We start from the raw sequence: 13,249 nt of genomic DNA, 5'->3' as shown, positions 1-13,249 counted from the left end.
CCTCACTGCCTTTAAGCATACCAGTCAGTAATTAACATGGTCTGCATAAAACCATGGCCTGGGGCACCTGGATGGCTCAGTCGGTGAAGCGTCCGACTTCGGCTCAGGTCATGATCTCAGGGTTCCTGAGTTTGAGTCCTGCATCTGTCCTCCTCTTGCACTCTCTCTCTCAAAGTAAATAAAAAACATTAAAAAAAAACAAAAACAAAACCAACAAACAAAAAACCATGGCTTGGATTGAGGAAGCTGTGACTTCTTGCTTCGAAATGACCAAATATCCAGACAGGGCTTCATGAATTCCTTAGCATCAAAAACCCTTTCATACGGCAGGTTTGCAAGTCATCACCGTAGGATGCTAACTCTAGGAGCAACTGTGATAGGGTGCAGGGTGTCTGCGTGGTCTTACAGTGTCTCCCCACAGGTTGCTTATTAGTGCAAGGGAAAAAGACAGTAACTATACAGCAGAGAAAGTGGGTAACACCTTGACTGAAGCAACAAAATCAACACCAGCGGTGAAGGACAGATGGATATTGTGTGTCCCTAGATGTGAATCCCTGAGAAAGATACAAACTCACATGTATAATTTTGGCTAGGAAAGCATAACGTGAATCCAACCATGAGGAAACATCAGATACATGCCAAATACGGAATGTTCGATCAAAAAGAGCAGGAGGAATACGGTGCTCTTCAAAAATGTCAACGTCACAAAGGCAAAGAAAGGCTGTGGACATATTCCAGATTCAAGGAAACTAAGGAGACAGAACAACTATGTACTATGTCATACCCGATAATGTAGACGGAATTCTTTACTGGAGGATAAAAAATGCTATAAGGATTATTAAGGAGTCAAAAACTGGAATACAGATGGAAGATTAGATAAAAATGTTACATCCGTGTTAACTCTGAAGTGGATAACTGCGTTGTGGTTACACAAAAGGATATCCTTATTCTCTGGAAATGCACACTAAAGTATTCAGAGGTAAAGAACCATGATGCATGCAACTTACCTTTTAATAATAAAGCAAACAGTAAAATGCGTAACGTTAAGTGACTCTGGGTAAAGGGGATTGGAGTGTCCTTTGTATTATTCTCTGACAACTTTTCTGTAGATTTGAAATTATTTCTGAATAGAAAGTTTTCAAAAAAACAAGGTTTGTGAAGGTTTTGCAGAAGAAGAGTTCAAGAAGGTGGCTGTCCTGGTCTTAGCTATTTCTTACGCTTTTTCAGCATCCATGGCTAGTTGGTACATGGCATACAGAAGGAGCTGGTCCTGGGGCCCATCAACTAGCCGGTCAGATCACTTTGGATTTTGCCCTTTGAAAGAGTTAAGCATAATTCTGACTGGGCTTTAATTACAGGACAATAATGAGAACAGATAGTCCTCACCAACAGAGCACGCTTTTGATATGGTTGACTCAAGAATGAACTTCTTACCTTCAATTCAAAACTCAAAAGCACAGATGGAATTTATCAGGTCCCAAATTCACCTTTTTTTCATTTATTGTCTCTACTGTTCATTTGCCTTTCCAGAAAATGCTTATTTAATGGCAAATCTGAATTCATGGAAGGAAATGTTAAATGCTCTCACAAAATTATAGGAAAGAAAAAAGCAAAAAATATGAATAAGGAATTAATATAAAAAAGCTAAATTCAAAAAACAGACACTCTTCCTCTCCCTAAAGAACAATCTAATATATATTCACACAGAGGTAGACCTGAAAAGACAGCTTTCCTCCCAAGGATTAGAAGAAACAAATTTGGCAACATGGCATTAGCCCGGAAACCCTCTAGATACAGAGGTTGACAATTCAAGACCAGAAGCATATGGCAGCAAGAGAAGAAGCTCAAAAAAGCCCTTAAAACGAATGTCTGTGTATCGCAAAGCATGGCCATGTACAACCAGAGTCTCCCGTGATACCAAGCAAAAGGCAGGTCCCTAGTATGCCCCCAATCACATGTGCCATTAGCAACACAGAGGCAAACAAACAAACAAACAAACAAACAAAAATCCAGATCTCAAGAATACATTGAAGCAGGAGGGCGGGGGGGGGGGGGCGGGGGGGGAAGAGCAGGAGGGGGCCAGAGCGTATCAGGCTGAAGTATATAATAAAAAACAGGAGGGCAGAAGGAAACGCACGTCACATGCTGACATTCTCTTTCCCAGGGCTGGTGAAGTGTGGCCTGAGCCCTGAACGACGGATACGGGTCACAGGCTCTGGGAGATGGGGAGATGGGGCGTGAAGAGGGAAAGGCGTGCCTGCAGAGAAGGCAGTCCTGGACCCTGCTGAGGGCAGAGCAGGTACCGGGCAGCACAAGGTCCACTCTGGCGATGGCCCCGTGGAGCCTGGGTTCAATCCTGAACCTTGCGGGCAGCCACGGGAGGACTATGAAGGAAGCAACATCGCCTGCCTAGGATTTTAGCAAGATCACCCAGCAAACAGTACGTGGGATGGAGTGGAAGAGGAAATCGTTGATAAATACTCCTGGGCCAAAAAAATGTGCAGACATAAAACACCACCGATGAAAAACCAACCATTTTTAACTCAGCTTCATTTAGACCAGATGTCTTTGTCCCTTTGGTCAGAACGAGTACAAGATCCTGTTCTATCTACTTCAGCATTCTGATGTGCTCGCACAGAAATGACAACTCTACTTTCTCTCACAAACATGTGAGTTTTTATTTTTTCACCAGATTCACACTGCATTTAAACCTTGATTGAATCTACTTGAAGGAAGACAATGATCAATGAAATTACATAATTGATATTCATTCCGGGGGAAAAAACAAGTTTATCAAAGTTAAATATTTCAAAAAACAAATGCTAATGTGTTTTTCCAGTAGCTTCTAGACACAGCAGATTAATAGGCAGAGAATATGGAGAAAAGATCTTTGAGGCAAGCAAGCTGTGGGAATGAGAGAGGAGGCAGTCTTGTCTGTTCAGAGAATTTTAGAAACCGCTCATCTGTGCTCACAGAGTGGAATATTCCCTTTTGTCATTCAAACACTTCCAGCTTCCGGCCTTGCTGCCTGATGGTCACCCGCCAATGGATCTGTAAGATTTCTGCTTAGTCTCAGTAGGTGTTTAAAAATTACTAAATTAATAACTTGATGACAACCGATTCCTCAGAATGAGAAAATGGCACAACACTGTGTGGCATGTGGCACCTTACCTCCCATGGATGCTCTACTGGTTTCCTTGTTACCAAAATATACCACATTCTACACAGCAGATTTCAGCTGTGAGCACTGACATGACAGGGTCAAGGGGGGAAGAGGGAGTATGGCAGTTGGGTATAAAATTCAGGATTCTCGAAAACCCTGTCTTCCTCCTCAGTGTACCCTACATTTATGGGAAGCTGCAAATCAAAATAACACCACAGGGCTAGGACATCTAAGGACTACTTGGGCGAGACCCCAGGTCAGGGTATAGAAGTAGCAGACTGTAAGATGGTCCTGGAAGATGAGGAAACATTCATCTAACCTTCCCTTAACTACCACTCCCTCTCACTGTGGGTGACTGAGCTACTATATCCACTCACAGAAGAAAAGGGTTTAGAAGCTAGATTCAGACAACACTTTAGGGATCTTTTTTTTTTCTTTAATATGAAATTTCTTGTCAAATTGGTTTCCATACAACACCCAGTGCTCATCCCAACAGGTGCCCTCCTCAATGCCTATCACCCACCCTTCCCTCCCTCCCACCCATCACTTAGGGATCCTGACTGTCTAAAGATCCAAGGGAGCAAATGGAACTAGGCAGCCAATCACATTCTGATTCCATAACTCCCTGAGCATAGAAGGATCCAATGTGTTCAATGCTGTCCTAAAGGCCTCGAGTAAGGAGGCCAGTGATGAAGAACAAAGGCTTTGGTGCCAAACAGACTTGGATTTGAGTCCTGGTTCCACATGGATGAGTGGCTTAACCTCTCTAACTCCAATTTCCATAAATTTAAAGAAGATGATAATCACACCACCTTATGAAGTCGTTATGAGATGATATGAAATAAATGGATGCATATAAAGGGCTTAGCCCTGTGCCTGAAAGTAACGCCTCAACTACTAGCTATTAGATGTTTGATCATCTGGGGCTTTGGAATGCAAAAATCTAAATACTAGGCTTGCAGTAAGGAAGCCATGAAAAACAATGGGGTGTGTGAACCAGTAGGGGCAGGTCGTGGGCAGGAGCAGGAAAGGGGGAAGAATTGCAAGCCTCTCCCAGGACATTGTTGAAAACGTGCCTAAGCATGGAAATACTGTGAGCCATTATTTCTTTGTGTTGAACAATAGCTGATTGGAGACAGATACTCATGAAAACTCCTACATTTGCTTCCTTTCATATTTTGTATTGTATCTTCACAGCTCTGTATCTGTTAGCTATATGATCAAATCAAAGGTCTCTACAAAAATTAAGTCAAATTGGATCAAAGGCCTAAATGCAAAAGCTAAAACTATAAAACTCTTAAAACAAAACACAGGGGGAAGCTTCATGACATGGGATTTGGCAATGATTTCTTGGATAGGACACCAAAAGCACAGGCAATGAAGGAAAAAATGGATAAACTGACTACATCACAATTAAAAACTTTTGTGCATCAAAGGACACTATCCATAGAGTGAAAAGGCAACCCACAGAGTGGAAGAAAATATCTACAATCCATCTATCTAATAAAGGATTAATATCCAGAATATATCAAGTACTCCTACAATTCAAAAATAAAAAGCAAGCAACCCAATTAAAAACGGGTGAAAGACTTGAATAGCAGTTTCTCCAAAGAATATATAAAATGGCCAATAAGCGGCTGAAAAGGTGCTCAACGTCACTAGTCATTGGGGAAATGCAAATCAAAACCACAGTGAAAGACCACTTCCTACCCATTAGGACCTCTATTATTTAAAAACAAAAACAAAACAGAAAATAAGTATTGGCAAGGATATGAAAAAATTGGGAGCCCTGGGGCATTGCTGTGGGAGTATAAAATATGTAAGCTACTATGGAAAAAGGGCAGTTCAGAGAATAGAAATATAGATATAAATAAAATTACCACCTGATCCAGTGACTCCACTTCTGGGGACATATGTACAAGAACTGAAAGCAGGGTCTCAAAAAGATAGGCGTACCCCTCACGTTCACAGCCACATTATTCACAGCAGCCAAAAGGTGAGCCCAAGCTGAATGTCCAACAACATATGAATGAACAAACACAATGTGGTGTATACATACCGTGTAATTTTATTCAGCCTTAAAAAGGAAGGAAAGTCTGACACATGCTCTACAACATGGATGAACCCTGAAGATGTTATACGAAGTGCGATAAGCCAGACATAGAAAGACAAATACTGTATGATTCCACCCATAAGAGGTACCTACGCTAGTCTGATTCAGAGAGACAGAGAGTAGGACGGAGGTTGTCCAGGGCTGGGAGAGGGGGAAGTGAGGCGTGACTGTTTAATAAACACATTATTTCAGTTTTGGAAGATGAAAAGTTCTGGAGAGGATGGTGCTAACGGCCGCACAACAATGTGAATGTACTTAATGCCACTGAAACAAATACTTGAACGTGATTGAAATGGTATTTTCTGTTATGGACTTTTACCACAATTTAAAAAAAAAAAGTTAAAACTCACTACCACACCTAAGGCATCCTGGTACACGCGGTCGTCCTTGCTCTGCACAGAGTGAGTTTTACTCAGCCCTCCACCTTCCCCCGTGGTTATTACCCAGTGGCTCTGGGAACACAGTCACCACACGCCTTGAACACCTGGCAGCTAAGAGATACGGATGGTCTAATTTTCTCAAAATAAAACTGTAAAAAAATAAAACCGTGCGTTTAGTTCTACTTTAAGTACCCCTACTTAAGAATTCTAGGGGATAACTTTTTTAAAATCTAGACTTAAAGTGCATAAAAGAAAAAGAAATCATGTCTTTAATGGTGTGCTAACGTCACACTTTCCTTAGGAATGTGATTTTCTTTCGTTGCCAAGACAGCAACAGTTGCTGTGGAAACCACACAAAAACAGGGATATGCAACTGAAACATACCCCACTCACCTGCACAAAGATGCCCTTGCTCCTGTACTCCTCATGGAGGCACTGAGAGAAGAAATCCACAAAAGCCTGGGATGGGGTGGGAGTGGGAAGGAAACACACATATTACATCAATCGGCCTGATTTGTAGCCATGGCAACAAAAATAACAAACTAACCATTTAACACTCGAGTTCCTAATCATTCTTTTTATTTCACATACAGAAGAGACCTTAAAAAAAACACCTCAAAACCTCAAGTCATTTTTATCTGCCACTAAATTAAGTATTCTCTTACCAACTAGAATCTCCAGATCAAATTGTGACTTAACCAGAAAAGGGTCTTCTCTTCCCTTTTTTCAGAAAATGACTTTCCAAGAAGAAATATTTTATTATATAACAAAGGACACATTCCTCCTCCCCACTTGCCATTCAAACAGAAACACAATATGAATTCCGTTCAACTCTCCTCTATAGGGATTTTGTTGTCAGTAAAGAAAAGAAAAGAGCAAGCTTCCTCTTGGTCCTTGGGGATGGCAAGATCCAAGAAGCGTACGGATGAATGTGACAGCCCATCTTCTTCTGCTAGTACAACTTTAAATCTATTTGTAAAATATAATGTACCATCTTTCAAGTATGGACTCAACCTCAGGCTTAAAATGCCAAGTATCAATGATGACTCTTCGAGGCTCCCAACTAATAACAGTCTTGTGGCCACGTGGAGCAGAACAGGTGAGAAGCTAGAGTTCAACAATCACTTCACAAAACAGGGTGTTCATTTGAAACCTCCCTCCTGTATGTTTCAGATACAGAAAGCAAGTAGATTGCAGGAGTGGGGCGTGGAGCCAAGCTTTTTCAAAACAGTAGTCACTGTTCATGATTTTCCCGTGGACAAAGGGCCAAATGAAAAAGAAAGCAGGAGTTTTGCTCTGTTCCTTCTCTGACATATCACAAGTTCTCAGAGTATTAGATCGTGCTCATTTTTCCCTAAAAGCTAGTTTAACTTGAGCGTCTCAATGGTCATTTTCATTTCAGGGATGTATCCTGTGCCTCAACAATGTATATAAAGATGCTATGGACCTGGAGGCAGCAGGAAACGTATTCTAAATGATTTTTCCTACTAGTAATGTGAACAGGTGAATGGTGATAGTGTATAAAATTATGACATCTTACAGAGAGTTCTAGAAAATTCTTGTCTCCCTCCAGAAGTGACAATTCATATCTATGAATTCTGAATAATGTGGCAAAATGCTCACACTCTCATCCAGGCTTATCTTGCGCCTACTGTGTGTATTTCTATCCTGACCGGCTGCAAATTCTTCCACTAAGCTCTGCAGAGTGGCAACTTTTGCTGGATGGAGTGGACTCTCATTCATGGACCAAATCCCCAATCATTAACATCGTGTTCTGATCAACTGATCTAACTGGCCCAGACCAGCTCTCTCTCTCTGGGACGTACAAACACAGGCATACCGCACTTCCTTGCATTTCCCTTTACTGTACTCCACAAGTGCCGTATTCTTTACAAAATCGAAGGTTTATGGCAACCCTGCCTCAAGCAAATCATCGGCACCACCTTTCCAACAGCATCTGCTCACTTCCTGTCTTTGTGTCATATTTTGGTAGTTCTCCTAATATTTCAGTCTTTTCTTTATTATTGTATGTGTTATGGTGATCTGTGTTCAGTGATTACCACATGTTGAAAGCTCAGATGACGTCATTTTCTAGCAATAAAGTATTTTTAATTAAAATATGTGCTCTGCTTCTCTAGACATAGCGCTATCGCACACTTAATAGACTACAGTATAAACGTAGCTTTTTTTTTTTACCTTGACCCTAGTGTAAACATAATTTTTATATACACTGGAAAACTAAAACACTCATTTGACTTGCTTTATTGTGATGATTCACTCTATTATGGGGGTCGGGAACCAAGCTGGTAATAACTCTGAGGTATGCCTGTACCAGTTTCAAAACCAGTCGACTACTAGGAGAAAAAACCATCTGTGGATCTGAGATCACGGTGCCCCATTCCTTTCCTTCCCAGTCCGTTTGAAAACAGCCAAGAACAGAACTTCAAGAAGCTTCCATGCTTATTTCTCAGACCGAAAAGTATTCCTCATTCTCATTCTGACATGATTCACTAAAAAATTGTTCACCTTGGTCGCAGAGTACATGGCCAACAGTGGAACAGGGACTAGGCCGCTGGCAGAGGAGATGTTCAGAATGGCCCCTTTCGATCTAAAAAGGAAAATGCACCAAGTCAACAGAATGAAATCATACACGCAACCATTTGGAAATTACAGACTGAGATACAGAACTACCTGAAACAGAAGAACATAGCTGTTTTTCTAGCACACATCACTCCTTCCTTGCCTTTCATCAGCACATGATACACTCGGTCAGTGAATGAGGCATAACTCAATCAACTAAAAATAGCTCCTGTTTGCAATTAGCTCATTTCTGTTTTAGCAATGCAGGGCATGACCAGATCAGAGCTACAGTCTCCTCGAGTTAATCTCTCCTGTCTGAGGTCTTCTCTGGCCACATCACCAAGAATCCTCATTCTTGGAAATGTTCTCATAATCTTCTGATGCCTTTATTCTGGCTTATCATCCATCACATACTACCTTACTGTAGTATTTAATCACTGTATGTGTATACATGCTTTTCTCCCTCAACAAAACCATAAGCTTCTGGACACCATAGCCCTTGTCTTAAACTTTTCCTCAAAACCTCCTGCACAGTCATGAGCATGTAACAGGTACTTAACGAAACCTCCTGGCAATGAGTGAACAGTTATGTGCTGCCCTCCTACTTCCTCTGGGTTGTAGATATTCAGGCCCTAAACAAAGAGCTGACTGAAAAGTCATGTGACTCTACAGGAGCTCAAACCATATTCTCTGCCAAAGGGCAAAGGGCAATTCTACAGTAACTCCTAGAGATTACTGAAAACTAAAAGTCAGAAAGTTACCAGGAATTACTAATTTCATTAATGAATGAGTATTAATCGGAGAAAAGCAATGCTGTAAATACACTAGTTGTTAGCAAGTACATAAGGGTTGGGTAACATGTGGAATTAGGGTTTTAGGAATTTTAAACAGAATTAACAACCAACTCCTCCCTTCCAAACCCATTCTTCCCAGAGGAGGGAACGGGGGGGGGGGGGGGGGGCACGCTGCCAGTCCCCTCCAGCCACTGCAAACAACCCTACCAACTTCCTATCCTCCCAGTGAGGTTCCTTTTCTTCCACGCAGATTCTCACTGTTCTCTGTCTGAATTTACCTCCCCCAAGATCTATTTTTTCAGTATTTTTTTTAAAAAAGGACTATACAGACCCTTTTTATGCAAAATAATAAAAGAAACATGATTAAATGGCATCTAAGTTATTTTAGACGCAAATCTGAAAAGAAATAATCCCCAAAGGTCACCCAGTCCATCTGCCAGCCTCTAGGCGAGATGCCACTTCAACCATCAAACAGAAGTCTGGACCCTCCGTTTACTGTGTCGCTGGAAACAAGGTGTCTTTGGTTTTAGATTTTGAACTGAAGTGCTTACTAGTAATATTCCTAAGCAATGAAATCCGCTCACATTTTGGTCACAGAAATCAAATCTCAAATCTAAAAACGTTATATTAGGGTTTTAAAGAAAGTTGGAAATATTTAGTCAATGTATTGGTTGTATCATTCTTGTGTGTTTTGCTTGTGTCTCAGAGACAGAAAAAGCCTTTTCGTTTTAAATATTGATAAGAGAGTAAGAGTGTCTATCAGGAGTTAGAACCCTATCACCCGAAGATAAAAAAACCAGTAATCAGCAACGACTATCTAAGATTTTGATTTTATCTATATTTGTGAGAAACTCCTTTGATCAAATTTGACTAAAAGCCACTTTGGTTACTGGAGACTTTAAATGGAGTATTAATTTATGATGTTTAGAACATCTTTATCTTTTCAGGGTGTTAAAAATGTTCTCAAATTAGATTCTGGTGACGGTTGCACAGCTCTGTGAACATACTAGAAACCACCAAATTGTATACGTTAAGTGGGTGGGTTTTAGGGTATGTGAAACATATCTCAATAAATCTGTAAAAGAAAAAGAGAGAGAGAAGTCTCTTTATGATATATTGTAATGTGTCACCTTTAAACTCAGAGAGTGTCCCAATCAAGTGCATGCTAAGAGAGCTATGGTATCTTACACATCCCAGAATGCTTCCTGAGAAGTAACCCCAGATCCCAACAAGTTGCACCCCCTTCCTGAGCCCTATGCATCCTTCTAGCTTTTAGGTAGCATTTTCCTTTAACTTCTCATACAACCAGGAACTGTTACGGCCTCACTCATTCAGAGCAAACGAAGAAAGAAGCTAGTTGCAGAGGATGTTGTTTTTCACCAAAGCTGTAGTGTATCACTATTGTTTTCACCTGGATTATGTGCTCCCTTATACTTAGATTGGCTGGAGCGATTACATGTGCCCTTGAACAAAAATCTTATTTTTTTTTTTATTTCGTTCCTCACAAATGAGGTACAACCTAAAAGTCTTCCAAAATTAAAGTTTAACGTTATCAAATATATTTTAAAAATTAAATCTGGATCTCATCAAAACACACTCTTAAGACTTCACTCAACAAAGCCATGATTTCAATCCAGGAAAATGTGTTTAAAGACAGTAAAAACTTCTTTCCCGTTTTCAAAAATAATAGACTAATAGTCAAATATGTCACAAGTGTGCAGGGATGCTCCTTTAATTGCTTACTCCTTGAGGCAACTAACATCTTTGTTTTGCCAATAATATACACTGATTAAAATTTCTGGGAGGTAGAGTTCGTTTGAATTCATGAAAAGTCAGAATTTGAGGGAACGTTATTCAAAACAAAGTATTTGCACTCTAGCATATATTAAACAACCCCAAGACCAACAAAGTCTCGAGCAAGAATGCACTGGACCTCAGGAAATACAATGATGGCATTTATAATTGTATCATAATGACAGCAGTGAGACACCTCTCTACGAAAACCCTGTGCTAACGAGAAGCACACGTGTTTGTCTAGCAAAAACCTTCCTCCCACACCCACACCCACAACAGCACAGAATTCTCTCTTTCTCTCCAAGGGTAATAATATTCAACTGAGTTTTGTCTGAATCATAAACAACACGCGGGTGGAGCCGTCTTAATCCTTGTACTGTATACAGTATCTATCCTTCATGTAGAGATGGGGATGAACATTTGGGGCTGCGAGGCACAAAGGACTCGTCTTTAAAATCAACTACTTTGTCTGGCTCTAATCCTCCATCTAAGCAGAATTAGTGACGTCAAACCAGTTTCCATGGCACAGGCCGACTCACGACAGCTCTGTTATATCAAGCAGAAGGACAAAATGGGCTGCGCTTAATTGCACACGAAAACAAACATAAAACTGAACCTTAGTTAATCTCTCATTTTCCGGGGACTTGGGGAACAATTCTAAGATTGGAAGGTACATTAACAATATTTGCTGAAGTTCCATAATGAAGACTCATGTTGCTCATACTTCATACTTTCCAGTTTGTTATGACAAACATCCAAATAAACAAGTCAAGTAATCTTTTCTGTGATATAACATTCTTCATTCATCACACTGCTTACTTGCTAACAGCCACACGATGGTGTCTCAGTGGTACAAATTACTGAGGGCCCACCAGAACTAAAATACTGCAAAAACAAAGCAGAAACACCACTGCTGATAAGGAAGCACCTTTTCATAGAAATATATTCTCTTCAATTACTAGCCCTTTCACAAGCCAAACATTAAACGCACCCAACCCTATAAAATTCAGCATCTTGTAATTACAGCTTCCTGCAGCTATGCCGTCTGGTAGAATTCCCTCAGACCTGTGAAAGCCCCATCCTAATACTCTCCTTCATTGTCACTTGGATAAAAAAAATTGCCAAGCAGTGGCACCTGGGTGGCTCAGTCAGTTAAAAGTCCAACTTTGGCTCAGGTCATGATCTCATGGTTCGTGGGTTCAACCCCTGCATCGGGCTCTGTGCTGACCTTGTGGAATCTGCTTGGGACTCTCCCGCTCCCTCTCTCTGCCCTCCCCTGCTCTCTCTCTCTCTCTCTCTCTCAAAATAAATAAACTTAAAAAAACAATTGCCAAGCCTTTATTTTCCTATAAATGCTCCACTACTCCATCAGACTGTTGCAGTATCCTTGTCTACAGCTCTATGAAACTACTACTGCCATAGAGGAAGTGATAGGTCTCCTTTGAATAAGTCACTGATTTCCACCTTCCTCAGGTACCTTCTGCTCCACAATGCAGGGGAGAGAGATAGGGAGGTGTTACGTGCTACCATGAAGAACTGGGACACGGGGTTGACTCCAATGGAGGGAACTAACTGTACTCAGAGAGTTTGACGACAGGCAAGGGAGATTGTGCAAAAAAGACTCCATGACACTTCTTCCTATTTCCATTTCTTATCAAGGAGTGCATAAATGTACTCCGGAGAGCCATAATTTTTTTTTTTTTTTAAAGCTTAAACACAACACTGAAATTGGTAAAGACAATTCACTAAGAGACTCTCAAGAAGACTAAGAAACATATCAAAACAGAGTCCTTGGTCAGAAAAGAATCCTGGAACAGAGGGGTCAGACATATAATTAGAACCAGCAATCCAAATACATTATACAAATCCTGCTTTGCTGGAGAAAGTTTGCAAACATTTACCACATGAAAGAGAACTGCCTGCCCTAAAACACCATAACATGTCATAATTCCACCTTAAGCAATACAGTATGAAAGGGGCTATTTTTAGCTTTTCCATGGTTGTTATGGCAACCACCTCCTGGCTCCAGCTATACACAATGTTTATAATTCCAGAGAAGTGGAAAGAGCAAGTTTCCTCTATAATGTAATTATGCACTTTCTACTTATATGGTAATAATACCTTAGTTTAATTATAGATACTTGTTTAGTGATAGTCAGTTGGCCCTAGGCTATAGTTCTAGAGGGTTTGGAAAATCTCATACATCGGAGGTAGAATCAGTGAAAGGGGAAAACAACAACAACAACAAAGGATCTTTATAAAGGACTCTGCTGTTACTGAATGGAAATAAGAATCCCATGGAAACCAACCATAGGAAATACGCCATTTGAGGCTGGTGTGAAGGGCAGGGTATAATAAAATCATTTATATTGTGTAAGTAAGAAGGCTTTCAGATGATTGTTTACCTTGGAGTTATTCCTCTCCT

General features: G+C 40.6%; 1 protein-coding gene across 1 annotated transcript in view; it reads right to left on the bottom strand.

Moving 5' to 3' along the window:
- The window catches only part of HSD17B12 (hydroxysteroid 17-beta dehydrogenase 12), a 167,614-nt gene that overhangs the window by 9,788 nt on the left and 144,577 nt on the right, over window positions 1-13,249 (bottom strand). The window contains exons 8-9 of the mRNA XM_047878031.1: window positions 8,183-8,264; window positions 6,050-6,115 (exon numbers count right to left, since the gene is read on the bottom strand). Of these exons, the coding sequence (XP_047733987.1) occupies window positions 6,050-6,115; window positions 8,183-8,264 (148 nt within the window). The remainder of the gene's footprint in view (window positions 1-6,049; window positions 6,116-8,182; window positions 8,265-13,249) is intronic.

The sequence above is a fragment of the Prionailurus viverrinus genome, chromosome D1 (genome assembly GCF_022837055.1).
Source record: "Prionailurus viverrinus isolate Anna chromosome D1, UM_Priviv_1.0, whole genome shotgun sequence".
Lineage (NCBI taxonomy): Eukaryota > Metazoa > Chordata > Mammalia > Carnivora > Felidae > Prionailurus > Prionailurus viverrinus.
The sequence above is the reverse complement of the archived record's forward strand: the minus strand, read 5'-3'. Positions and strand labels throughout refer to the sequence as shown.